Source organism: Polistes canadensis, unplaced genomic scaffold, assembly GCF_001313835.1.
Source record: "Polistes canadensis isolate GaletaPanama2010 unplaced genomic scaffold, ASM131383v1 scaffold_8, whole genome shotgun sequence".
NCBI classification, from domain to species: domain Eukaryota; kingdom Metazoa; phylum Arthropoda; class Insecta; order Hymenoptera; family Vespidae; genus Polistes; species Polistes canadensis.
In genome coordinates this window covers 1,372,825-1,399,947 of record NW_014569555.1, presented here as the reverse complement: position 1 = coordinate 1,399,947, position 27,123 = coordinate 1,372,825, and the positions used below count along the sequence as shown (strand labels likewise).

Sequence of the window (27,123 nt, the reverse complement as noted above, 5' to 3'; positions counted from 1 at the left end):
CTAAAAATTCTTTTATCTTAAAACTTCTAACGCAAAACTTCGAAAACTTATGTAACAATTAGAAAAAAAAAAAAAGATAACTATAAAATTATAATTTTTATTCAAGATGAGAATATACTGTTATATTTATAAATATATATATATATATTATAAATCCTAATCGAAGCTTGGCAATTCCATGTTTTCGTTAAATTTAATAAAAATGCAGGATAACAAAATGATTTTTGTACAGACTGGACGTAGAACATTTCGTCTCTTTCTTTTTTTTTCTTTTTTTCTTTTTGTTATATTCTTCCTTTGAAAAATAATCGAAAGACAAGGATCGATATCTAACATCTAACAAGATCCTGCCATCATGGGTTTATCGTTGAAAGATGACCTTCCTCCTTCTTACTATCCGCTTGAATTTCACTTTGGTAGATCTCTCTCTCTCTCTCTCTCTCTCTCTTTCTCTCTCTTCCTTCACAGACGTGATTTCCTGTTCATCTAGTTTCCCACGATCCTCCCTTTGATCCTCGTCCGAGGAGGAGGAGGATTTAACGGCGAACACGAGGTTCGATCGTTTCTGATAGTCAGCTACTTTGGACTGTGTCTATCGATATGCGTTAACTCTATCGGGAGATAGATAGTTCGACAGTGATCGATATCCGCCCTGCAAAGCGGACAACGTTCGCATCGTCGAGCACAATCCAAACAGGCTACCGCGTGTCCGCACGGGAAAAGGGCAGTATCCAAGCTACGATCCATGCAAATCCGGCACAGCATGGCATCCAACAACCTTGCAAGGCACTCCCGAGATTCCTAAAATCATTTATTTTATTTTATATATATGTACATATAATATATTTATATATAATATATGTATATATGTAATACATATATTTTAGTGGTCACTTTAGTATCTCTAATTTTATATATTCTATTAGATTCTTTTAAAAAATATTTTGTTTATCAGTTAGTATTACTTTACGCAATATTTTTGAAGTTATATTTCGTTTTGGCGCGCTTAGTATAGGGTAAAATTGAAAACTGCGCGCGCATACCTTTACGGAAGTGCGACATATGAAGTTCGCTGTTTCAAAGATAAATAAAAGGTAAATTGTATTTTATTGACTAAGTTCACTTATAAAAAGTTTAGATTGTGAACGTAATAGGAGTATACACAATATTTTATTTATATTTTATTAATTGTCAATAATTATCTCTATATACACACAAATGTATTTATATTATTTATTAAATTTTTCCACATTGTGCAGTAAAAGATTTATCAGTGATAAAATAACTTTAAGAACTTTAAACATTTTTTTAAGTATTTACGGTTAATTTTTTTGTAAGAGTATTTTTTAAAAAATAGATATTTATTAATTCAATAAAATTTGTGTTAAATGTAATAATCTTGTATGTAAATCTCTTCTCGTTTTATATTATAGATCATTTTCCATTATCTGGATTTCAATTGGAAAGTGAATCTACTGTTGTACAATAATATTCGTGAGTATTATTTTTCGTTGTTTTATTACGCCAAAGAAGTATAACTTTTAACGCGAGTAAATAAGTACACGCAACGATTTTATTTAATTTTATTTTATTTTAGTTTATCTTAATGAATTGTGTCACTTATTTAGTAACATAGATGAGTGAAACCCCGTCTGGAGATAAAAAAAGAAACGGATAAAAATCATGTGCTGTTGATTTCAGAGAGACGGTAAAATGAAAAAAAAAACACGACCTCTGAATAAGTATGAGAAAATATTAGTAGAGAAGTAACTCGAACCTCGTTAAAAAGGAAAGAGTAAAAAGATAATTATCAATTGTATACAATATGTAGAGAAAATACTCCAGTTTATCGATCCTGTAACAATGGTCTCAAGATACGAATAAAGCGAGAACACTCATCTCTATCATTATTTAAAAATATTATCTTATTATAATATAAAAAAAAAAAAAAAACAATATATAGAAAAAGATTAATAGAATGGAAATGAAAAATACAAAATATTGTGTGGATGTTAAATTTAGTAAGAAAAAAAGAACAATAACATTTGACCCGTCCCCTATAATACACATATTTTTACGTCTTAAATATATAATTAAATTCAATAAATTTTATCGGTGAAATAACTCTCGATAGAATAATATAATAAGTAAGTATTCTATTATATATATATATATAGATATAATAGAATATAAAGTAAAAGGGTTTACCTTGCACTTGGGATTTTCACAATCGGCGCAATCATGCCTTCCCAAGATCTCTTTTTCCTCAGGTGGTGTTATACTCGCGGACTCGCAATATAGCGCACGTCGAGCATTATCGTAAACCTCCCTGCAAGTTCTTCGTATGTCGAAGACGTACTTCTTGCCGAGCGTCGAGTCCTCGTTGAAAATAGAGATTATCGTTCCCTAGAGAAAAAAAAAGAAAGAGAACTTAAAGTAGAAAAGAGAAGAGAAGAAAAGAGAAGAGAAGAGAAAAGAAGAAAAGAGAAAGAAAGAAAGAAAGAAAGAAAGAAGGGTCGTTTCGCAGACGAGCTCCTTCGAGGAGAATTTCACTTTTTCACTGAAATCGTTCCGTAGTTAAGGCAATTCCCATAGACCTCCCCCGAACACCAAAAAGTACATCTCTCTTCCTTCTACTTTTTCTATTCCTTCTCCCTCCTTCACCCCCCCCCCCCCCCCCCCCCCCCGCCCCCTTCTCTCCTCTCCCATTTGAAGAATAATAAATTCACTGGGGTAAATACCTTCAAGTCGCGAATGAATTGAGCGGTGACCGCACTTCTAACAGTTTCGCAACTATAAAATGCGTGTTTCTCGGTGATTGCCCTGTAAAGACCGGTAGCCGATTGGCTCGAATCTAATTTGAAATCCAACGAGGTCTCTTCGCCGTCGAGAGAGAGATAAACCAAATGGAACATCCGTCGTTGAGATGTAGCACTTTGGATAGCCGTGTATGGTATACTGTAAGTGTCAAGATATGAATCTTAATTTTTGTTCTTATGTTTTTTAGTAGGTTTCTTATTTTATATATATATATATTATTATTATATATATATATTATTATTATATATATATATATAATATATAGTAAGAACACTTACTTCTGCGTTTCCTCATCCTGACCACGATAAACCGTAATACCGTGAGGTCCAACACCGATCGTAGAAATTCCGTTATATCCAAATTTGCTATGAAACATTTCTTGACCAAAAGTATCCAAATTCGATATTTCTTTTAGAAGCCAATATTCCGCTGTCGAAGTTTTCATACCCTGATAAAAAATATAAATCAATTAATGGAAATAAGTCAATCTTGATTATTATTATTATTATTATTATTATTATTATTATTATTATTATTATTATCNGTGCATTGTTTTTGTATTTATTTGTTTTTTTAATTATTATTTGATTTTTTTGTTTCTTCTTTTATCATTATTATTATTATTATTATCTTTATTTTATAGAATAGTGTTGAAGAGAATTAAAGTTAAAGAAAAAAGAAAAAAAATGACTGTAAAAGAATGAATTCACCTTATTGACTTACCTTGATTTCCTTATGCTGTTGAACTATCCGATGCAGGAAGTCCTGAGGCTTGGGCTCGCAGGGCTCGGTTGGTTGTATCTGACAGCATTGCGAATAAAGGGCATGCGGTGGTGACAAGGCATCGTAATCGCCACCGTCTGCTTGAGCTATTAGAGCCATCAAACGAGCTATCGATACCCAATCAGGGACCTTCAACCTTCCTTCGACCAATTCCAGGCGAGAATGTAAATAAAATTGATGTCTGAAAAAAGAAAAAAAAAAAAAAACAAAATGAAAATAAATAACAAAATAAAAAATAAAATCGATAGGATTAGATATATTATGGTGTCATTCTTTATGTGTCACGCACGTAGTACACACACACATATATATAAATATATATTATCGAGAGTAACGATTAATCCTAATTAAGGGTGAAGCTATGCTTTCGTACGAGTCTGACTGAACGAGATTGATCACCTCTGTTTTCAACCTGCATCGTTTCGACTTATTCCTAGGAAAATTGGACGATGTGTTCGCACGTGATTAATGACCGCCATTGCGAATCATGATTCTTTTTCTTTCCTCAGTTATCTATATACTATCTCATATTTCCACCTTGTACCTTTTATATACGTGTTTTCATATGAAACTTATTATAAAAGATAAACTAATGTTTTTTTTTTATTGTTAGTTAGGTATTTTGTAAAAACAAAAATATTCAAACTAACACGAGACGCGCGAATAAAAAGTCAGATACGTAATGATAGGTGATCTCTATAGCATTAATAATTTATTATTAATCGTTATTAATATTACTATCAATGTGATTTATATTCGTTAAAAAAAATGATAAGTAATATAATATTTGAATATAAAATAATCGTGGAACATTTTCTAAAAGATTACCGTCATTTATCAGAGAGAAAAAAAACGAATAAAAAAGAAGACAATTTAATAATAATAATAATAATAATAATAATAATAAAGATATCGCGCACGAGAGGAGATATTTACTCGGAAGACAGGAATTATCAAATATTTATTTATATGGCATGATATATTTAACAAAATCAAAAAAACAGAAAAAATAAGAAAAGAAAAGAAATGAGATGAACCGTATCTGTGATATATTATTTCTCTATAAACACGAACATTTAATCTGAAAGGCTCGCATTTAGCGATGACCCGGTAGCATCGAGAAATTAATTGATATCGATGCGAAACTGGGTCGAAGCAGTCTTCGAGGAAGATCTTGGTGGTCTTAATCCTTTTTTTCTTCTCTCATTTGCTCCTTGTAATTTTTTCTCTCTTTGTTTCTCTCATTCTCTCTCTCTCTCTATCTTTTTTTTTCTTGTTGATGTTAGAATTTCGATGATGGAAAGATTTCCTTTATTATTATCCACCCGATCAAAACACTCTTCAGACATTTTCTTATTGAAATTCAATGAACTCATCATGCACCATCGTTGCATATTATGCATATCGTTTAATATTATGACAAGTTATCATAAAAGTTCGAATAATAGATTTAATAAAAGAATAATTTGAATTATATCTCACGATAAATTTTGATTTTCTTGTTATTTTATAAAAGAGATTGAATTCTATATATATATATATATACGACGTTAAGAATTTATTGGTAAACGTTTAATATTTATTTCGTGAATGTCCGAAATACCTTTTACAATTAGTAGAATTCCTAAAAGACATAAAAGACATTAATGCAATTCCAAACAGACAACGATAGGAATGTTATTTCTATGGCGCCAAAGATGTGAATTAACTTTTATTACATTGTATATGCTATTATATATTTATATACCAATATATCCAGTGTCTCATTTTAAACGATATTCTATCGTACCAAACAAAATTATACTCTTATGCGATCCCCTTTTATAATTAAAATATTGTTTATCTTATTTATTAAATATATTCTTTAACACTATACCGATAAAAAAAAAATCAATTTCAATTTTCCTATCTCGACAAACAATAACATCGCGTCTTGTACAAAATAGAGATGCAACAAGAAATATTCTATTACTATACATTTGAATATTTGTTTTGTAAAACCGATAGGAGGTTCTAATATAAAATGACACACCATATGAGCAGTTTATTTTTAAAGTGGCATAAGTCACTTTTTCAAAAAAATCGAGTTAATGGCAACACTAATTAAAATTGAACAGTATCTTTTCATTTTCAATGAAAAAAAAAAAAAAGTGACTTATGCCACTTTCAAAATAAACGGCTCACACATATATATATACATATTATACTTATGTATATATTAAATTTCAACGAGTCCGAGAAGCTTGACACGAATGGACGTTCCGTTTAGGTTCTGTTGTTGTGTTGTAACGCGAAAGTTGGATGAAACGCGACGCGTTGGACACCCCGTGTTGACTAAATCTCGAGAATATATTGCAACACAACAACAACAATAACAACCAACCAACACAACCAACACCAAGTAGTAGACGAGTATGCCTCGCCTACCGCGGTAATTTGTGCCACGTGAAAAGCGAACGCTTACAAGTTACACGCTCGAGTCGTCGCTTAAAATAGAAGACCGGCGGTGCGTTAATGGGATATATTTGCGCGAACGTTTCGTCGTTGAAAGCTCGTAGAAAATTGTCAACGAGTATGAAAGCCAAACTTTCAACTTTTGTCAAAAAGATATAAGCGTAAAATAAAAATAAACATGAACATTATAAAAATATAACAAATAAAAGAATAAACAACAACGTTTAAGGGGGAATGAACAAACAAACAAACAAAAAAGAAAAGAAACAATACACCAACGGAAACGGAACGGAAAGCATACGAATTGCGCGTGCATGTGCGTCGAAAATGGCGACAATATGTCGGTCGTTTGCCAGCTTAATGAATTTTCTATGGTATTGGGGGGGAAAAAAGGGAAAGGGAAGAAGGGTTGCCGGGGATAGCAGAGGATAGATACGATATGGTTCTGGTCGTTTCGAAAATACAATTTAATTCGAATTATCATCGTCGTTTAACGATATTTCAACTATTCGCTTGCATTTTCTCTCTCTCTCTCTCTCTCTCTCTTCTTTGCATTCCAAATTGTTGCAATTTGTTTTTCAAATTACGCAACCCTGACGTATACGAATTAATTTCCCCGTACGTAGATACCCGGCGTCGAATTAAGGGAGGAAAATAAAAAAAAAGAGAAAGAGAGAGAAGATATAAAACGGTATAAGCGAATTTGCGAGATGAAAAAATTTCTGTCGTAATTTTCTTTTTTCTTCCCCTTTTCTTCCTCTTTTTCTAATTTCACTTTTTTGTTTTACAACGAAGAAAAGAAAGAAGAAGAAAAAAAATGTCGAGATTCGTTCGTCAAGTTTCTGCTATAGCGCGTGAATTATTCTGAAAGGAACGCGAGGATGACACTTGACCTTCCGTAACTCTCTCTTTCTCTCTCTCAATGCTTTAGAGAAGCTTTTTCTTAATTAACGAGATCTTAAAAGCTCCTTAAGTGCTTACACGTACGCACCTACATATATATTAGAAGCATTCTATTCTCCAACGTCGTGTCATTTTCATCGAAAACTTGATTATCCAATTACCACGTAGGAGCTAATTTTCGTCAACTTCAAGTAACCTCCATTTATTTCTAATTATTTCACTGTTCGTGTCATTTGATAAATAATTATACGTGAAATCGTAATTAATCGTCTCCAACTTGGATCCTTTTCTAATCTTATATCTTTCGGTTAAATATATACTATATATATTTGTTTTTCACCTTCTCCTTCTCTCTCTCTTATTCTTCTTTTAATTAATTATCTATCCTTCGTTTTTTCGTTAGTGATTATCGAAAATCTTGAATAAAGTTTAGCAAGTTTTCTCCTCAGACGTACCTTCCTACGAAAATTTAGGTCAAAATCCCTATTCCTTATTTGCTACGAAATGGATGGATTTCGGTCGACGTATTAAGATGGATTTGGTTATTACTAAAGATCGAGATTAATGGCTTCTCGATCTGAACGAAGGAGGTAAAGGATGTTAGCGTATGAAACTTCTTCGAGATCTTCCTAACTTGGCTAATTTGCGACATGTTACATTTCATGGTGAAATCTGTATACGTTAGTACATGATAGACACACGTCCTTCAACTTGTATAGAAATATTAATAAAACGTAAAACTTGATATCCACAAATAAAACAAAAATATATAATATTAATAAAACGAGTATAGTATATCTTTCAGATTTGATATATTTCACTTATAATTTTTTAAGTAAATTATAAAAACAGTTATATCCACTTGAGTAAAGGTGTAAATAGATAAAAAAAAAAAACAAACAAACAAAAAAGAAAATCGACAAACTTTGTAATATCTAATAACGTTTTATCATAATTTATCAGACGAAAGTGGTAAAGGACGTTGGAAAGACTTTTCAAAGTTATTAGACTATCTTAATGAAGAGAATGGAAGTTATGAACAAGTTGAAGAATTTTGTTTTAATTTCTTATAAGGATCTTCTTTTTTTTTTTTTTTTTTAAGGTTGAAAAAGGAGAAGGAGAAAAAGAAAATTCACTGAATTGGTTTTAACCTTTTAACAGTGTCTGGAAGCTTACCCGAGGAAGTTAGTTAAGACTTTCATCTTTTCCAAGAACTTAACAGACACTACTTAAATTGACATAATGTGACAGATAACGAACATCGACGAAGAATATTTCTTTTTTCTTCCTTTTTTTTTTTTTTTTTATTCTTAATCGAAGATATTACACGTTTTTCTGTCTCTCTTTCTTTTTTCCTTTTTTCGTTTAAATACATTCGCGAAAAAAGCTTTTTCAAAAGAATAATCTAATAAAATATCAAACGTCGGTTGTGTATATTTTATGCTATAGGTATATTTATTTTCGTTCTCTTTTTACTTGTTTTTTTTTTTTCTTTTTTTTTTTTTTATATATGGGAACGATCGCAACATGCTGACGTTACGAAAATAACCATTTTCTGTAAAACCGTCTCTATTAAGGGATGAAAAAGCGTAGTGGAAAAGAGACGGAAATTGCATCGACGAGAACCTGGCAGCACAAGTGTATATATACGAACTATTTTCAAAGGGACTTTTTTTCCTCTTCTCTTCTTTTTTTTTTTCTTTTTCTCCCTTGTTTTTCTTTTTCTTTTTTTTTTTTGTTTTTTTTTAATGAAAAGAGAACAGCAGCAGCAGGAAAATCCGAACGGACCTACGACCTACGTATTATTTCCGGTGCACTTGATCCGAACTACGTTCAAACTGAACTATACGGTTCCAACCGTTCGTCGTTGTTCGTCTAGTTCGTCGTTCGTTGATTCGACGTGTACCGTTGGTCCTTTGTGTATTCGTCGCCTGTAAAATTTTACCATTCGATCCGAGACGAATGTTTATTCGCGAAAGTCGTTCAACGTTCTAGCAGGCGTGACGGTTTTCGATTTTGTCGAGCGTGACCAACCAACGAAATCAAGCCTGGAAACGACAACCCCACTTTACGAAATTAAATATTTTGTTAAAACATCGAAACATGTTATCTCTCTCTTTCTCTTTATCGTTCTTTATTTAACACGAATAGTTAACCCAATGAACTTCGTTTGATATATTTTCATTAGCACGTATATAAAGGAGGATCTCTCAATTTAAAATCCAATCCTTTTTTTTTTTTATTTATCCGACACTATAAACTCGAAATAATATATTATATATTTCACATTAGGATTATATTATGAGAATTATTTTTGTTCCTTTTTTTCTTTTTGTTTTTTTTTTTCTTTTAATAAAAGCGTATTTGTATGGAGTATATTATTAGATAGGTGTGTGTATATATGTTTTTTTTTTCGGGGGTATATTAAAAAAATAAAAGACAGAACGGTTGAAAAGAATTTCGTGCATGTAAAAATGACAACAACGAAAAAATTCCCGATTGTTCGCGTATATATGAGTGAAATAATAAAATTTCCCTAATTTTTCTTTTTTTTTTTTTTTCATTTTTCACTTGGTTCAACTACTTTCAATACTCTATATATATATATATATAAAAAAAATATTTTCCAAGTACCAAAGCCATTTGATATTTTTCCTTTGAAAATGAGACTAGCTAAGAATCGACACGTACCATTCACTACCAGTTCTTTTCTTTTAAAGCTGCAAGGATCCGTGTCTTTTCAAAATAATAGTCCAAAAGAAAGGGCAAGTTTTTCGATGCTACAAAAACTTTTCTGTCCAGTTTATTTTCCGTACTCTACTTTTCTCTCTTTCTCTCTCGATAAAAGTGCTTTTCATTATCAAAAACACTATAGGAAGGAATAAGAAATGAAAAAAAAAAAAAATAATGAAAAGAAAAAACAATTCGAGCCAAAGTAAAAAGAATAAATTTTCAAAAAAGTAAATTAGGTTCATCGCGATTCTTCGAACAAAATTGATTCAGCCCTTTAATAATCGGAGGAAGAGGAGGGGCGGGAGGAAGGAGGATGGAAAAAAAAAAATCAAAGTATTCGTTCTCAAGGGTTAAAGCCAATTGGAAACTAACGTTATTATTCCGGCTTAATTCGTCGTGGTTATTAGTACGTAGGAATTTGAAAGTCGAAATTAAACTCGGTGAACTATCCACCCTGATATCGAAAGTTACGATCCCGTTGAGTTTTAACCACAGTGCACCCTAAACCATACCAATTCGGCTATCCTATACCTTCTTTTTGATCAATGCGAAAAACCAAAAGGGATTATAAAATGCGATAAAGTTTACGAAGAATTTTCGTTTGATACATACATTTTTTAATAACAAACATTGACCCCCCCCCCCTCCCCTATTCAAATATTTTAGTTCAACGAAATACGATATAAATATAACAAACATTTAATAATATATCCCAATAACAAAATTAATTGAAACAATTTCTAACGAAGTATTAACAAAAGTAAAAAAAATTTCGTAATTAATAAGAAACTTGTTCGTTGAAATGAAATATCATTCAATTAAAACTACCCAATGGATCGTTATTGTTCCTTAAATCCATACTAAATGTTTAAACCTCGAGCTTGCAAACCGATGTGATGCTTTCAAATTCTTCGATAAAGTTGCCTTTTTATTGTCTATAATAATATAACGAGAAACGTTATATCGACATTACGGTGTTCTTAAAAGTTAACACGATGATTAACCACCTATATTTTATACTAAATTATCGAATTAACTACTTCCTATTCTTGGTTCTAAACTATTGTAATTTTAGTGCAGTTTCAAGTTTCTCTCGGGATGCTGGTGACTGTCTCTTTGTAAATTAATAGGCATTTCTCTTAAATGTTAATTAACGTACACTATTCTCATTCTCATTCTCTTTCTCTCTCTCTCTCTCTCTCTCTCTCTCTCTCTCTCTCTCCTTTTCTTCCTTTCTCGCGTATACAGGTATTCACAAATACACTTAAACATTCGTGTTCGTTAAAAGTAGGTAGAAATGATGATGATGATGATTATTATTAATATTATTATTATTAATTTTATTACAAAATCGTTTTAATTTTCGTTAAGTCAAGCGATAAAATTGCTGAGAAAGGGATACTTCTTGTTCGGTTTTAAGAAACACAGGCCATGCTTTTGACCCAGAAAATAAGTATGTCGCGTCTAAAACTCGTTAAGGAAGAAGAGAGAGAGAGAGAGAGAGAGAGAGAAAGAGAGAGAGAGTGAGGAGTAGGAAAAGGAAGAAGAAGTTTGGATATGAAAATTACAAAATTAATTTCCATAGCGAGATTAAGTTCGATCTCGTAAAAGATAATTGGCCTGGATCCGCTTTAATTTCGCGACGGTAGGTTCGAGATAGAACTCTAAGGGACTTTCTAAATTAAAATCATAAAAAAAAAAAAAAGCGAAGAGATAAAGAGAGATAGTAGAGAGAGGGGAAGAAAAAAAAAGTTGCTTTTTCCGACGAGGACGAGGACGAGGACGAGGAAAGAGGTAAAGGGTGAATAGGAAAGTTTAACGAAATGTTTTGACGCGAGTGACCTCGCAATGCAACTCGGATTACGACGCGTATCGCGGCCGCGGAAGCCAAACGAAATCCGGAAAGCTGAATTTCCGTTTGGGCCGCGTAAAATGTTTCGCCGTTACCCTATTTCATCTCTGTCCAACATAACCGAGAACGGATTTTTCATTCTTTTATTTTAATGGGTTTTTTTTCTCCTCCTCCTGTGCTGTCCGGAGGACAACTTTTATATTTAGTTCGTTTTTTTTTTCTCTTCGAAAGAAAAATAATGATTGAAATAAAAGAAAGAAAGAAAGAAAGAAGAAAAATAAAAAGAGACAAAATTGTTAATTCATCGAAAGGAGTATTGTATCGAGTTATATTACGTTCATGCTTGAACGTATAATTGAATTTTTTGTTTATTTGGATGAATTTAGAACGAGGGAGGATGTGGATTTTACCTTTTTGTTGTTTTTTTTTTTTTTGTTAATTTTTGTATAATTTTGACACGTTTAAAAGAGAACAAAATATATAATAAGAAGATACTACGTCTTGTTTTTCATTTTTAATAAATATTTATAAAGCTTCTCCGTATGTAATACGAAAAGTTGTTCGAAAATGTGTCAAAAAGTCATACGTTAAAAGTAATAAGAACGGGATACTCCTTCTTAGTTTCTTCGATCGATAAACTCCATTTCACGAGAGATTGTCGTTACAGGTGAATGAGTAGAAAATCAGAATCGCAGTTGCGTGTTCAAATAACACCTCTCGATTTCACGAACAAGGGAATACCTACTTATGTTAGTACATAGCTACTCTCGTTCGACTGTTGAGTGACTAATTGAAACTAGAGCCAATTACGTTTCTATTTCCACCTCGACGATAATCATCCCTTATCGAGTAATGAATTTTATCGATGAAAAGGCATCTCGCGATATGTTCTTTTATTTCATTTCTTTTGGTTTCTTTTTTTTTTTTAATCGGCTTTTTCATCGTCCAACGTTTAATATTTCGTCAAAGTTATTTACGAAACATTTCTTTGCGAAAAATCTAAAGGATAATCGGATTTCGAAAGGAAAAAATGAAAGAAAAAAAAAGAAACTGAAATGAATTTCAACGTTAGAATTGCTTTCGCGAATATTCGCAAATAAAAATATGTTTTTTTAATGATAAATGGTGTATATGAAATAAAGAATATTTGTGAATTCATTTAACATCGAAAAATTGGATTCATTTCATTTTATCTCGTGATAAACCTTTTTTTTTGTCTATGAGCTTTTTCAAATGCATTCGTGATTTGTATTTATTTTTATATTTTTCTATAAAGTAACGAAATGTTTCGTATAGGATCGATTGAAAAATATATTTACAAAAAAGTGGAAAATCCGAGTGAAGTTGCGTTAAAATTTGTTAAAAAAAGTATAAAGAAATAGAAAACGTTAATTGACTTTGCGGTATTTAAAAAGTATTCTCGAGGTTATAACGCTTTTACCACTTTACCTCTTGATATGGAAACTTCACGAGAGGGTTGTAAGAGTTAAGATTCGTGGTAAGGATCAAGGCAAAGCCACGCCAAAGGCCTGTTACGTTTCGAATTCTAATTTTATTTAAAATCCGATTTATTTAAGAGAGAAAGAGAGAGAGAGAGAGAGAGAGAGAGTACGAAGTTTACCGTGATAACCTAATTTCATCGACGCGTGTTTATTTTACAAAGAACTTATGTGTTTATTTTTCGCAGTTACGAAAATTGATAAATTAAAAATAATCTTTATGGAAATATATTTCAAAAATTATCTATTACGAATTACCATTTATTTATTTTTTTCTTCTATATTTTCTTCTTCTTCTTCATCTTAAATTTAAATTTTATGGAAAAGTTGCAACGATATCAAAATTTATTAACGTGCATGGGAAAATTTTAAGATTTGTTCTCGTGCAAATGTAAAGTGGTAAGTTAAATGTGAACTAGAAGTGAACATTCGTCGATTTACGAATTCTTTTAGAAATTTTTCTTTGGGTATCGTTGAATGCTTGTATTCTTATAACGAATACGGGGTGAATCTGCCGTCTACGAGTCTGGGGCTAGGTTCAAAGTTCAAAAGCGTTACCAGCACGAAGCAATAACAATGAATTACTTATATTATCCTATCCACGGTCGGTACTGTAATTTTCTCCGTAAATTTCCTTATTTCACGTTGCAGTTATCACGGTTTGTGATTTCAACGTAATAAAAAGGCACGAACGAACGAACGAACAGAACGGAACATTTCATATTTTATCACACTAACTAATATTTTTCTTTATTCACGACGAGAGTATAATTTGCAATCAACGTTTCTTACAATTTAAAATAAAAAAAAATAAAAAAGAAAAATAACGCAGACGTTAATTACGACCAAACACGATAAATTATCTCGTCATTAATATTCTTCCATCATTTCATCGAAATGTATCATTCGTTTATCGATCCAATAACACATGAAACACACAATAGTTCTTTGATGAGGCACAATTATTATTACAACAGAAAATTCGAAATTATTCGAGAATTAATTGTACAAAGAGATTTTTCTTTTTAATTCAAATCATAATCAATGTGAATTAATCTTACGAGTTTAAAAAGATCAATCTCGAATAAAATAAAAACTAGAATTATTTGTTTAATAACGATATAGGATTAACGACATAGTTATATCGTAACAAAAAATTATTCAAAAAAAAAGAAAGAGAAAAAAAGAAAAGGGTAAGGGGGTGAATTAATGAATTAAACGACGAAAGTAGAATTTATTGTAACTCTTTTTCTTAATCCCATATTTTGTCTTTTCTTCGAAAGTCCTTTAAGAAGCGATTTAAAATTGTAAGAAGAAATATTCTCCTAACAAGACGTAATACAACATCTTAAGAAGATACAAGATAGAGATAGAAAAAGCAAGCCTATGCTTTTCTCGGATTTTACGAATAAGCCGTGTTCCTTCCCATAGAAGGAAGAAGAAAAAGGATCATTCGCGAATGGCTAATTCTGAATTATATGAGAGTACGCTAATGAACGCGCGCGCGTACTGCTATCTCTGCAGTATAATAATTTTTAACGATGCATTATACAAAAGCCAAAGGAAAATACAAAACGTTCTTGACGTATTCCTTTAGAGAGAGAGAGAGAGAAAGTAAGATGATATTAAAAAGGAATAAAAAAAAAAGATAAAATATAGGATATATAAAGTAAACGAAACTAAATCAAGAAAATGTTTCATGCAATAATATAAACCACGTATAAATCTAATTTTAAAAGTATTCCAATAGACTATTTAATTTCGAATTAATATCGTCTGCAAAGAGATCGTACTATTCTGTTAACAATAAGATCCTTATTTAACTGTGATCCTAACTTAATACTAATAGTTGAGAATAGTTAGGAAACACAGTTCAATGATATTCAAGAGATAATATAGTGATTACATCAATTCGAATATTATCAAGCGAATTTCAGCTTATCTATAGTATAAGTAAAATGTTAACATAGTTAAACATCGTCAAAGTTCTACAATTACAAATCGATCCCAATTTCCATAATCGCGATTTCACGAATCGTAGCAAAGTAGAAGAAGGGATTTCCTGAGATCCTGAGATATATCTAAATCTAGAGAAACACGATTTCCTCTACTTAATCATTTGAATATTGTCTTTGAATATACATATAGAAACGATCTAATATAGTCTAAGAGAAGTTAAGAGACAATCGTTCTGATTTTCACCGCAGAAACCAAGCGTAGATTTCGAAATCGGAAACACCGAAATATTTCTGTTAAATCCAATATCTACGGAATGAAGCGGAGAAATTCTCCTACGTTCTCTACGACAACTACTACTTCTACTACTACTACTACAACGATATCCATTGTAATAACAGCTGATTTATGTGCCCGAAGCTACCGTTCTGCCCAACTCGTTCCCCCATACACTCCCACACCCCCCATCTCCAACCCCCTTCTACTTTAACTCTACATCCCATCTTTTTCCTTATACTTTCTTTTTTCTTTTTCTGTTTTWTTTTTTTTTTTTTTTTTTTCGTTTCACGTCTGCGTCGTCTTCCATTTTCCATGGTCTTTCTTTCAATCTTTCGGCTTATATTTCTTATCTATGATATTTGTTTTCTATTTCAAGCTTGAAATCTTGTTCTTTTTTTACTTGTAACATATATAAAATATATACGTACATACGTCGATGTGCATAAAACAACGTTGTCCAACAATTTCATCATAGTTTTATCTTTATTCGATTCTTTATACTAGATTTTGTATTCTTCTCACCGAGATCAATCGTCTTAACTTATTTTTCTTTAACTTCATCTCATTTTTTCTTTCTTCCTTTCCTACTATCATACCTTATTACTTTTCGTTTTTTTTTTTTTTTTTTTTAATAATCCGTACAGGGTTTGATTAGTAATATCCAAACGTGGTAATCGGATATATTTATTTTATCCCGGAAGGTGTTTTTTTATGAAATATTTTCTTTTAGAAATCGACTTCAAACCTCGCGTACGGATTTAATACGTTCAAAGAAATAAAAGAAAAAGAAAAGATATATATATATATTTTTCATGTCAGGTGAGATTAGTTTTGAAATTGATCGAAAATACCAAAAATCTGTCGATAAATATTTCATTATTATTATTATTATTATTATTATCATTATCATGATCATCATCATCATCATTCTCGCAAAATATTTAAGACATTTTGAAATAAATAAATGCGATAAGAAAATTGATTTAAAATGAGGTCTACATTTTTTTTCTTTCTTTCCTTCTTTCTCTCTCTCTCTCTCTCTCTCACACACAAACTTTTCCTCATTGAATTCGCATTGGAAAAATGTGACATAAATATTTTTCTGAGGACGTTATAAAGGTTAGAAAGAGGAACAACGAATAGCGAGCAATATTTCCTGATCTAATGAAATTCTATCGGTGGACGATTGAATACCGATATGTACGGCTCATAGTGAACAGTATGCATCATAGTGGCTCTATTAATTTCTCATCCTGCTTTGGAGTGCACTCAAGCGAGTAACTTTTAATGACATTCACCGATCCTTTACTTAACAATTATTAATCAAAGTTTAATATGAAAAGCAAAATGTACGATTTGTCATTCGATAAAATTTCATCATCAACGAGATCTACCTACCACCACTTACTTAAATGTTTCCATCTATTCTAACCGATCGGATTTTATCAGGAATTTAATCTACACCGATAATTAATTTCATTCCAATGTCTCAATAGATATAATAATTACGAAAAAGGATATTCCTTCGAATTAATCAACGGAAAGAAAAATCTTGATAAACGATCCAAGATTTCAGTATGATTCATCTCTAGTATAAAAATAATTCAATCAGTTGTTTCTCTCGTTCAAAAATAAAATTCTTAATAAGAAAGTATCATAGGGAAATTGGACATGAAAAAAAGAAGTAGAACTTAATTTTGATAAGTTGGACGTTTAGTCCCTTTATTGGGACTTCTTCAGCAACGGATTAAGACTTAACGAAGTGTAAATGTTTTGTCTTTTGAATATTATAAATAAAAATAAAACTGTATGTCTACTTAAAGAAAAAAGACGCTGAACTTTAAAGATTAAGTTGCTGAAGAAGTCCCAATAAAGGGACGAAACGTCCAACCGATCAAAATTAAGTTCTAATTCTTTTTTTGATATCCAAATTTTCCCTATGATACCTTCTTATTATAAAAATAATATTATAATATACTTGTAAAACAAAATAATCGTTCGGCGTATAATTTTCAAGAAATATTTCATCTCTCTCTCTCTCTCTTTTATAAGACAAAGTTATTAATTTGCCAAGAACGGTATATCATTCCGGTAAGAGCTGTTAACACTCCTTCATTTCTCGGAAAAGGAAGCCTCCTTTTGCTGGAAGATTCAAATCCTCCGTAAAACAGTGTCGTGCAATTAAATCTGGTTTGCGTCAGATTAATTTTGCACTGTCGTATGGCTAGTATATTCTCTCTTTCTCTTTCTCTCTTCTCATTCTCTTTCCAACACTTATACATATACATATATATAACATATACACATTTATTCCTTGACTTTAAAGGAAAGTAGGGATCGCAGGAGCCGTGGTAACGAAGGAAACGCGAGTAAAGGCGGAAAACAGTGCAACGCGGTAAAGCCATAAATTCGTTAGAGATTAATCGGTGCGCCCAGTGGAAGTGTCTGCAAGAGACCCGCCTTGCTTTTCCTCGTGGTTAAAGGTGAACGTACGTAGGTACTACGTGCGGCTCGTACATAACGACGACTTCAGTGTAATACCGTTCCACAACGGCATTACACTGAGCTTTAAAAGAAGGAACTCCAAGCAAATTGGAACTAGGTTCCTTCGGGATTCCAAATTGCTTTTCTTCTTCTTCTTCTTCTTTTTTTTTTTACTTTATTCTTATTTTTTGTTCTATTTTCTTCCATTAATCGCGTACAGAGATTTTTGATCTACCTTTTATCTCACCTAATTTCTCTTTCTCTCTCTCTATCTCACTCTCTCACACACACACACTCTCTTTTTTTTCCAAGAAAACTCATTAATGTTATATATTTGAGTAAAATTCATTTGGCAAATCGATTTAGTTCGCACAAAGGGAAAAGTTGAGAAAATTAATGATTTAGTTGTGTGTCAGATTGTTATATTATTTATTAATCTTGGTCTCGTTTATTAATGATGATTATAATGATCACATTATAAATATATTGATGTTTTGTACGTTTTAATATACGAATTATACGAACGATATTTACACAGAGAGTAAAATTATTTTACTTTTTTATTTTTATTTTTCTTAAAATAGGGGTGGAGACGTCTATAGTCGTCGACAATTTACGATAACGCGTTGGGGAAATTTATTTTTCATTTAAAAATAAAACTTAATTAATAATCTCAAGTATACTTTGAGATAATGAAATTGTTAATGATTCTAAAAGTATAGTTAATGGTTTTGACCTGTAAACGGTTAAACGTGTTTCATTAATAAATTTAATATACGAGTTTCGTGTTTATTTGAGACATCAATTATTCTATATATTTAAAAAAAATGTTTATTAAAATATTATATTAAGAATTTATATATATATATATATCCAAGAGTTATGTGAAATAATGATTTTCCTTTAAGAAAAATTATTATGAAAAAGAAACAGAAGAGAGGGAAAAAAGAAAATGTTTCGTATAAAGGAAACTTGTATACCGTTGCCTCGAGGTTATGACAAAGAACGAAAGAAGGAGACCTTCGTAATAAGAATCCGATAGTTAATTAAGGTTGATATTTTTGTTTCTCTTTGTATAAACAACATCGAAACGAAAGATCGTTTATTAAAAATATTAATCCGTTAACCATATTAACCTTCTATTAATTCCTCGATTCGCAACAACGCAACGTATTTAAATGAAGAAAAACAAGAAGAAAAATACAAAATAAAATAAAAATATATATAAACGTTATATGTTCCTTTCTCTTTGCAAAAATAAACGATAAATAATTATATAGCCTCATTTACTGAGAACCATTTAAATTAAATATTTACCGATATTTCACTGCATGTATTAAAAAAAAAAAATATACATTCTTACACATATACGCGCAGCATAAGTAGAATTCTCATTGGGAAATAATTTAAGGATGGTATTGCAGACAAATTTCATTCCCCGTTGAAATTAACACGATAATTTTTTTTTGCATTTTTTTAATCGTAAAAGAAAAGAAAGAAAAAAATACAGAATATTATTATTTTACGATTTGGGTTTTGCGAGCATCCAATATAAGATCAAGAATAACATTTCGTAAGTTGCTTTCTAAAACGTTTAGATTTACTTTTCTTGTATATAAGAGAAAGAGATAGAGATAGAGAGAGAGAGAGAGAGAGAGAGAGAGAGAGAAGGGAAAATAGAAAGAGAAAGAGGGAATGAAAGAGAAAGAGCAAAGCCGTAGAGAAACCACGATTAAATTGGAATTACGAATCGATCTGTTGAAATCTCCGACCCTAAAGTACTTCGTATCCACCGCGTTGCAATTAATTAAACTTGCGACCTGATTGCGCTGTGCTTAATTACGACGATTGTTTGGAAAACTTTGCTAACGTCTGCGACGGACTGTCATTGATTTTCCTTTCCTTGTCAATTGATATATTATCAAAAGTAATTCGCAAATAATAATAATAATAAGAAAAATATTCTTATTTACTTATACTTATATTCGTTAGATTTAATTAAACATTTATTTTACGGTTAGTATAAGAAAGAAAGAAATAAAGAAAGACAAGTAAAAAAAAAAAGGTTCATAAAATAATATTATCTTATATTATAACACATTATTATTCTTTTCTTTTCGCGTATACACACATTTACACGGCGGTATTTCATTGGATAAAAACCCGTTGGAATGAGAGAGTTTATATTTTTAGCGACGAAAGGGTGCTGCTAGGTGTTGTATACATTTGCGTAAAACAAACGGAAAGGAAACACTAGAAAATACAAATGTAAAAGAAGACTAGAACACTGTTATACATATATATGAGTAGCACGTTGGTGGTGGTAGTAGTGTTAGTAGTAGTATAACTGAGGTAGGTTAGGCGCAAACTCTTTCTCACGGCAACGTGATAAATCCAACGTGTGGATTCTTTACGGCCTTGCTGCGGAATTTCGTGACCATTTGTCCTCATTTATCCAAGCAACAAAGCCGATAACGTCGGTCTTCGTTTCAAAAGCTATTAGTAAATTACCTCTCTCTCTCTCTCTCTCTCTCTTTCTCTTTCTCTCTCTTTCTCTCACTTTGTCTCTCTTTGTCTCTCATCTTAATCAAAGATATTTTTCTTTCAAAGCATCGTGTTAACGTGGCGGTATTTAAAAAAAAAAAAAAGAAAAAGGAAAAAAACGACGCTTAAGTATATACCCCCTCCCCCTCCCCCCCCCGTGATTCGTCTCTTTTATTCGGTTCTTTTGTGGATTAAAAGAAGAAAGAAAGAAAGAAAGAAAAAAAAAATGAATGATAAACAGTAATTATTATAAAGACCTGATCGTACAAAATCCGATGAAAAATTTAACACTGGCCACTTGAATGGTCAACTTCATTTCTCGTGTTACGTACGATTTGAATTGTTTATATTTGTAATTTTGATGTAAACAAAATGAATAATGAAATGAAATAAGGATAGTGAATAATTTAAACCGCTTACTTTGAGCGTATTAAAATATTTTATTCAAATATAGTATATATATAAACGAATATAATATTATTCCATTTAAATAAGGACACATGGTCATTTTCAAAATCAAATTAATAACGTTCGACGCGTTATTTTGTTTTTTTTTTTTTTTTTTATATATAATCACCAATTGCAATCGAGTTATTCAAATAGCTTGTTTTAATTACTTTTTTTTTTTAATTGTATATGTATCAATAAAATATATATATGTGAATTTAAATAGCCGTATAACTGGCACAAGCAAGAGAAGAAACAACAAAATACGAATGGTTGGTTAATAATTTAAAAAAAAAAAAAAGAACAAAAAGAAAAATGTCGAAATACATATATGTATTCGAGTAGCTAATTATATCGTGGCCTCGAGCGAGAAAATAAGTTAGACGGAAAGAGAAAAGATGAGATGATATTTATTTGAAAATATCATCCACTAACCACCACTATCTAACTATTGTATTTTCAAAATTTTGATAGAGTTCATATAACAAGTGGGATAATAATTAATATTGTTAGGAAAACTAGAGAAAATTTCGAAATACTGGAGGGAAAAGTTCGGCTTCGTGAGATATTCACAAGGGGGTGGGTGGCTGGCTGGCTGGCTGGCTCATAGAAGGGTTAAAGAGTATCAGGGGTTAGCTGACGAACAAATAAGCTCCTATAAATTAGAATTTCAACAAAGCTCTGCCAAGTTACCTAAGTATTATTATTATTATTATTATTATTATTATTAGTTATAAATATTTTCTGTAGTTGTATATTTTCTCTCTTTCTCTCTTTCTCTTTCTCTAATATTCTGAATTCATGCAAACAAGTACATATTTTATAAAGATATAAATATACATACATATATATATATATATATATATATGTAAGTTAGTGTATATACGCATATGCAATATATATTTTAACAATAAGTCATGAAAATGTATTCAAGGATAATATTACCAAGTGCAATCAGTGCATTGGGCCAATTCTAGTATGATGCAATTCCGTACGTGCTTCCAAGGCAAATCTTTCTCCTTTCCTATCTATCATTCTATCCTAGATCGATCGATTTTCCAAGAAATCCTGATTGCAAAGGAGAGGAGCCCTTTTTTTTTCGTATAAAAAGTATTCAACGTTATTTGGATAAAGTACTACGTTCCTTTACAGAGTACTAAAACTTCACTCGAGTACTATCTTCTTTTTTTTTTTTTTATTACTTTTTAACTTTCTTGTATCGTTTTAGGACGAGTATATTCGTGCGAATCAAGAGAAAGAAAAGAAATAAAGATAGGATAGGTGTGTCCTTCCCCTTCCCCCCTTCTCCCCCCATCCACCAAAACCTCACCTTTTTACGGATTACGAATATAAACCGAAACGAAGCTAGATAACATACGAGTATACTTTGCATTTCGCGGGTTTCCGTATAACGAGCCAATCAGAACTTCAAACAAAGCCGTGCTGCAGTAACAGCACTCTACGATGCTGAGAATCTTCTATTTCGTTTATACTCGTCCTTGGTCGTTCCCTTTATTCTCTGACAGTTTTCTCTCTCTCTCTCTCTCTCTCTCTCTATCTACTCGACAACTAGAAACTAGGGTAATCCTTATTATTTTTTCATCCCTTACTTATTCTTTTTTTCTAAGAATAAGAAGATATTCCTTTTAGAAGGGAATATCAATAAACGCGTCATGAATATAACGTTTAACTGTTATCACGATATAAATATATCTCTTTTAAGATGTAGAATAATTTGATATCTTTCTGTTTAGAGAGATCGGCTTCAATTGAAATTCTGTGTTTTCTTTTTTTTTTCACGAAGACGGTTTATAATGTTGAAATAAAGTTCAGTTGAAAGCGCGGTAAATTGGGGAATAAGTTGGGGAGAGGATGGGGGGAGGGAGGGAGGTTGATAAAGAGGAGGTTGAAAGAGGTCCGTCCGTCCTCAAATTGCGTCAGAAATGAAATTTACTTGCTCGCGGCGCAATTTCCCAACTTAATGACTGCGATTTCGCAAAATCTTCTTCGTACTTTAGAGAAATCTTTTGGTTTATTTTTCTTTTTTTTTTTTTTTTTAACTTATTATAACGTTGAGATCGTAGAAATGGATTTTTATCGTCTACTACTACTTCTTCTTCTTCTTCTTTCTTTTTCTTTTTTGAGAAAGTAATTAATTCGTTCTCATAATAATCAATTTTTGTTGTCAAAGTTTTTTCTGATTTAAGAATAATATTTATGAGCAGTAAAAAATCGATATTACGTTTTATATCCATTTGCGGTGTAAGAAAAAAAACACACACACACACGCGCACACACACACATATTAGAAAAAGGAAACATTAAGAAAAGATTTCGAAAGGAAAATACTATTTTCTTTTTTACCTGGTAGCTTCTTGGAGCAACAGGTGAGGCGGCACCCAAAACTTAACCCTCAGAGCGAATCTTAAAGGTACCACGCCTCCGCCGGTCTGCCTTTCTATTGGATTTCTCAAATTCAGCCAAAGTTCTTCGCCTTTTGCGTTTTGATATTTTAATCCGAAATAGTCGCATTCTTTGCTGATTCCCAAACAGTCGCATGCCTGTGAACAAAACAATTGTTTTTTTGTTCTTATTAGTATACATCAGTTTGACATCAACAAAATCAATAAATACAATTATGTAATTAATTAATAATTAACACGAATGACCGTGTACCGTTGTAATTTGTAAAAAAAAAAAAAATTCCGTGAAGACGCATAAAATGTATATTATTCATTTTTAAATAAAAGAAGGTCTAACTATTTTCCAATTGATTAAAAAATCTCATTCTATAGGAAAATATTAATCGTGTATATTATTCTCGATATTATTTGTCTCTGTCTCTGTCATTCTCCTCTCTTTCTCTTTCATTCCTTTATATCTCAAAGCTTTACCTATCCCGACTGGCTTCGATGTCGCACGTATAATTAACCGTTTATCCAGACGTACCGGCCGATTAATCCGCACAAAACCGCAGGCTGATTCAGGGGAAAACACCGACTCCGAGCTGCCAGTGCGGCTAACAAATTGCCGCTCGTAATTTAGAAAGTTATTACACGGGAATGGGCGCGGGGGGTGGTAGGTGGGGGATGTGCGAACACAAATACACAAACACACTAACACGATTTTCCTGCAAAACCTATTATCCACACTTACGAATTTTTTTTTGTCTTTTCCTATTCATTTTGTTCAATATTGAAAAATGCTTCTTATTCTTCTTCTTCTTCTTCTTTTATTACTACTTTTTCTTTTATTACGAATGAAATTAAATGTAGCGTAAACGTTCAGATAATATATCAATTAATTCAAAGTGAAATTAATTACGAGATATATGTATTTCATTGATTATAAAATCATTTGAATATATGGTAATGTAATTAAAGGAAAAAAATTTGAATCGAACGAAATATATTGAATATAATTAATTCATTATAATATTTTATACGATTATATATTTTAATATAAATTACGTAAACATTTAACAGATCTCAATTATCAGTTTATTAAACTGCAAATTCATCAAACAAGAGTTCGACTCGGTTGGCTCGAATAATCCAAACCCTAGCGAAAGTTACTTCGAGTGTAAACTGTTTGTATAGGTATATCACATTCGAGTTTCCAAGCCAGCAGACCACCATTTGGTTTACCCAACTGGTCATTGTCACGCTGTCTTGCACTCTGATTGGCTATTGGTATTCTGTAGTAGTGTTTCCTTTTAAAAAAAAAAATTAAATTCGTGTCCGTTGTATTTTCGCTGTTCAATTTTAAATACGAATTGTTCATTCTCAATATTGTGTTTAACCATATTTATTAGACTTAAATTTAACTTTCTACATTCGTATGCGTCATAACGTACGATTATAAATTAACCTTTTACGTTTTAATTATTATTCTTAAGGTCTTCCACGTTAAAATTTGATTTCCTTATTATGTATGTAGCACGTTTTTTTTCCCATTAATGGATATAGTCATTAAATTATATAAGTGACGTATGATTCATCAAGGTTAGTATTCAAGATCGTTTGTTCGATTGTCATTGAGAATAGAAGCACATTGAATGTTTTTCTCGTGTAGATTGAAATTATATATTTTATTTTATTCACGAATCAATATCATTAGATTTTATGATTATTTTTTTATCGGAAAAAATCAAGCTAGTAGATATAAAAGGTATACGTATGCTCTGTATAAATATAACAAAAAAAAAAAAAGAGNCGCCGAATGTAGGAATGTGTGTGTTTGTGCGGGAGAAAGCGCGGCGAACTTCCGGCTGGGCTTATTAGGGGAGAGGAAAAAAAAAAAAAAAAAGAGAGAGAGAGAGAGAGAGAGAAATTCATACAATTGATATTACCTCTGAAAAATACTTTGATTTAAATATTTTCTTGTGTGTGTGTGTATAATAATTTTTCTCCGATAATATTATGTTATATTTATAACAAATCATTCGAGTTCATCGATGTGTTGATATCATTTTTACTGAACGTCTAATTGATAAATAATTAAAGAAATACGAAATGGGTAGATTTATATACATACATACATACATACATACATACATACACACACAACTTAACAAACAAACAAACAAATAAGGAAAGAAATAAAGAAAGAAAGAAAGAAGGAAAATGAATCGATGAGATGAAAAAGAAGCTGGTGCATGTCGATAAAGAAAGAGGAAGAAATTGAAACGAAAATTGGAATCCCTGACGATTCCAATTTTGATGCGAACCGCCAAAGGAAAAGTTGACTGGTTTTCTCACTCCAATCCCGGAAACAATGAACGGACCTTCCGCGAATAAATATTGAACTTAGCACGGGACTGAGTAGACGAAGGGGATGGTGGACTGAAGAAAAAGGGACGACGATCAAAACCTTTCCACGGGAGTTCGAGTTCGTCGTAGTCGAACGCTCTTTTCGTTCGAATCGGGACTTTTTTTTTTTTATAAAACCATTGAATAAATATAGGAAAAAACAACAACAAAAATTCAGAAAATCCGACCAAAAAATATGCTAAAAAGTATTTGATTATATTCAATTCTGCGTTCGCGCGTGCGTAATGGTGGTTTATGCTTATGATAGTGGTAAACTTTTTCCAAACAAAAAAAATATATAGAGTACGTTTCATTTCAATTGGCTTCAGGGCAATCATCGAAAGCTTTCTTTAAGTTACATCATAGAATAATAATTATTTGAAAAGAATCCCCCCCCCCCGTTTCTCTCTCTTTCCTCGCACCTCTTTTTTTTACTTTTCCACCCACTCTTCATAGTAATTTCATCTCATTTCTCCAAAGAAAACTTTGTTCTTCTTTTATAGAAACACATAGCGCCCTGCTCTGAACTCTTGCCGAGGATTTAACTCTTTCTTGTTAATTACTTTCCTTCTTTTTGAATGCGCGATGAGAAAATTGATCCTTTTATATCTTCACTCTGATTTTTATATTATAATATCTTCATTATAATAGATCGTATATATAATTTCTTATTTTTTTTTTTTTTATTTACTTACGATTAATATTCTTTTTTCATTTAATTATCGCGTCTTTAACTTTGATCAGTATTTTATAAAAATAAACGTAGAATTGTAATTAGAATTTAAAAATTGATATTTAATGCACACGCTGATATTTTATCGTAAATATTCCGACAATTTAATTAAAATTCCACTGTGAGATATGTAAAAAATAAAAATAAAAAACAAAAAATAAAAAGAAAATACTGTCCGCGAATAATATAATAATCTTGAATTATTATTATTATTATCATCATTATTATTATTATTATCATTATCATTATCATTATCATCGTTATTATTAATGCAATAAACGGAATAAAATTGTAATTAATGGGAATATTATGGGAAATAACGAAAATGTATCGTTTGTTTGTGCAAATGGCTCGTTATAAAACGTTAAACTATTTACGTTCGAGATTAGTTGGTAGTTGGGTGATGGTATCCATGGAAAACTCGGTCACGTGCATAGCGATAAGGAAAATTCACAGGGAGTGAAATACCGGTTGTTTTTGCTGCGATAAATTGCACCTCTCTTTTTCACTCTTTTCTCTTTCCCCACTTGTAAACCCTCCCCCTCCTCCCAGTTGGTTGGTTGGAGGCACGTTCGTCGTTCCCTGTGACTTTCAACGACGGTTTTAAAAAAATTAAAAAAGAAGAAAAGAAAAAAAGCAAACTCCAAGATGAATAGTTCGCGTTACAAGTATTACTCATCTTAACCTGTTTATTCATCGGGATCATCATATCAAACGAAGTTTAAAAGTCAAGAAGATCTTGAACTACCCCCACCCGCCTCGAAGCTTTAGTCTTTTTTTTTTTTTATACGAATACACGTATTTCGAATTTTTCGTCTTTATTTT

The 27,123-nt window shown here is 31.4% G+C and overlaps 1 protein-coding gene across 1 annotated transcript in view; it reads right to left on the bottom strand.

Moving 5' to 3' along the window:
• Nucleotides 1-278: 278 nt before the first annotated feature.
• The window catches only part of LOC106791707 (E3 ubiquitin-protein ligase MYLIP), a 155,880-nt gene continuing 129,035 nt past the window's right edge, over nt 279-27,123 (bottom strand). The window contains exons 2-7 of the mRNA XM_014757566.1: nt 23,119-23,315; nt 3,544-3,784; nt 3,099-3,268; nt 2,742-2,958; nt 2,209-2,406; nt 279-801 (exon numbers count right to left, since the gene is read on the bottom strand). Of these exons, the coding sequence (XP_014613052.1) occupies nt 577-801; nt 2,209-2,406; nt 2,742-2,958; nt 3,099-3,268; nt 3,544-3,784; nt 23,119-23,315 (1,248 nt within the window). The 3' untranslated portion in view covers nt 279-576. The remainder of the gene's footprint in view (nt 802-2,208; nt 2,407-2,741; nt 2,959-3,098; nt 3,269-3,543; nt 3,785-23,118; nt 23,316-27,123) is intronic.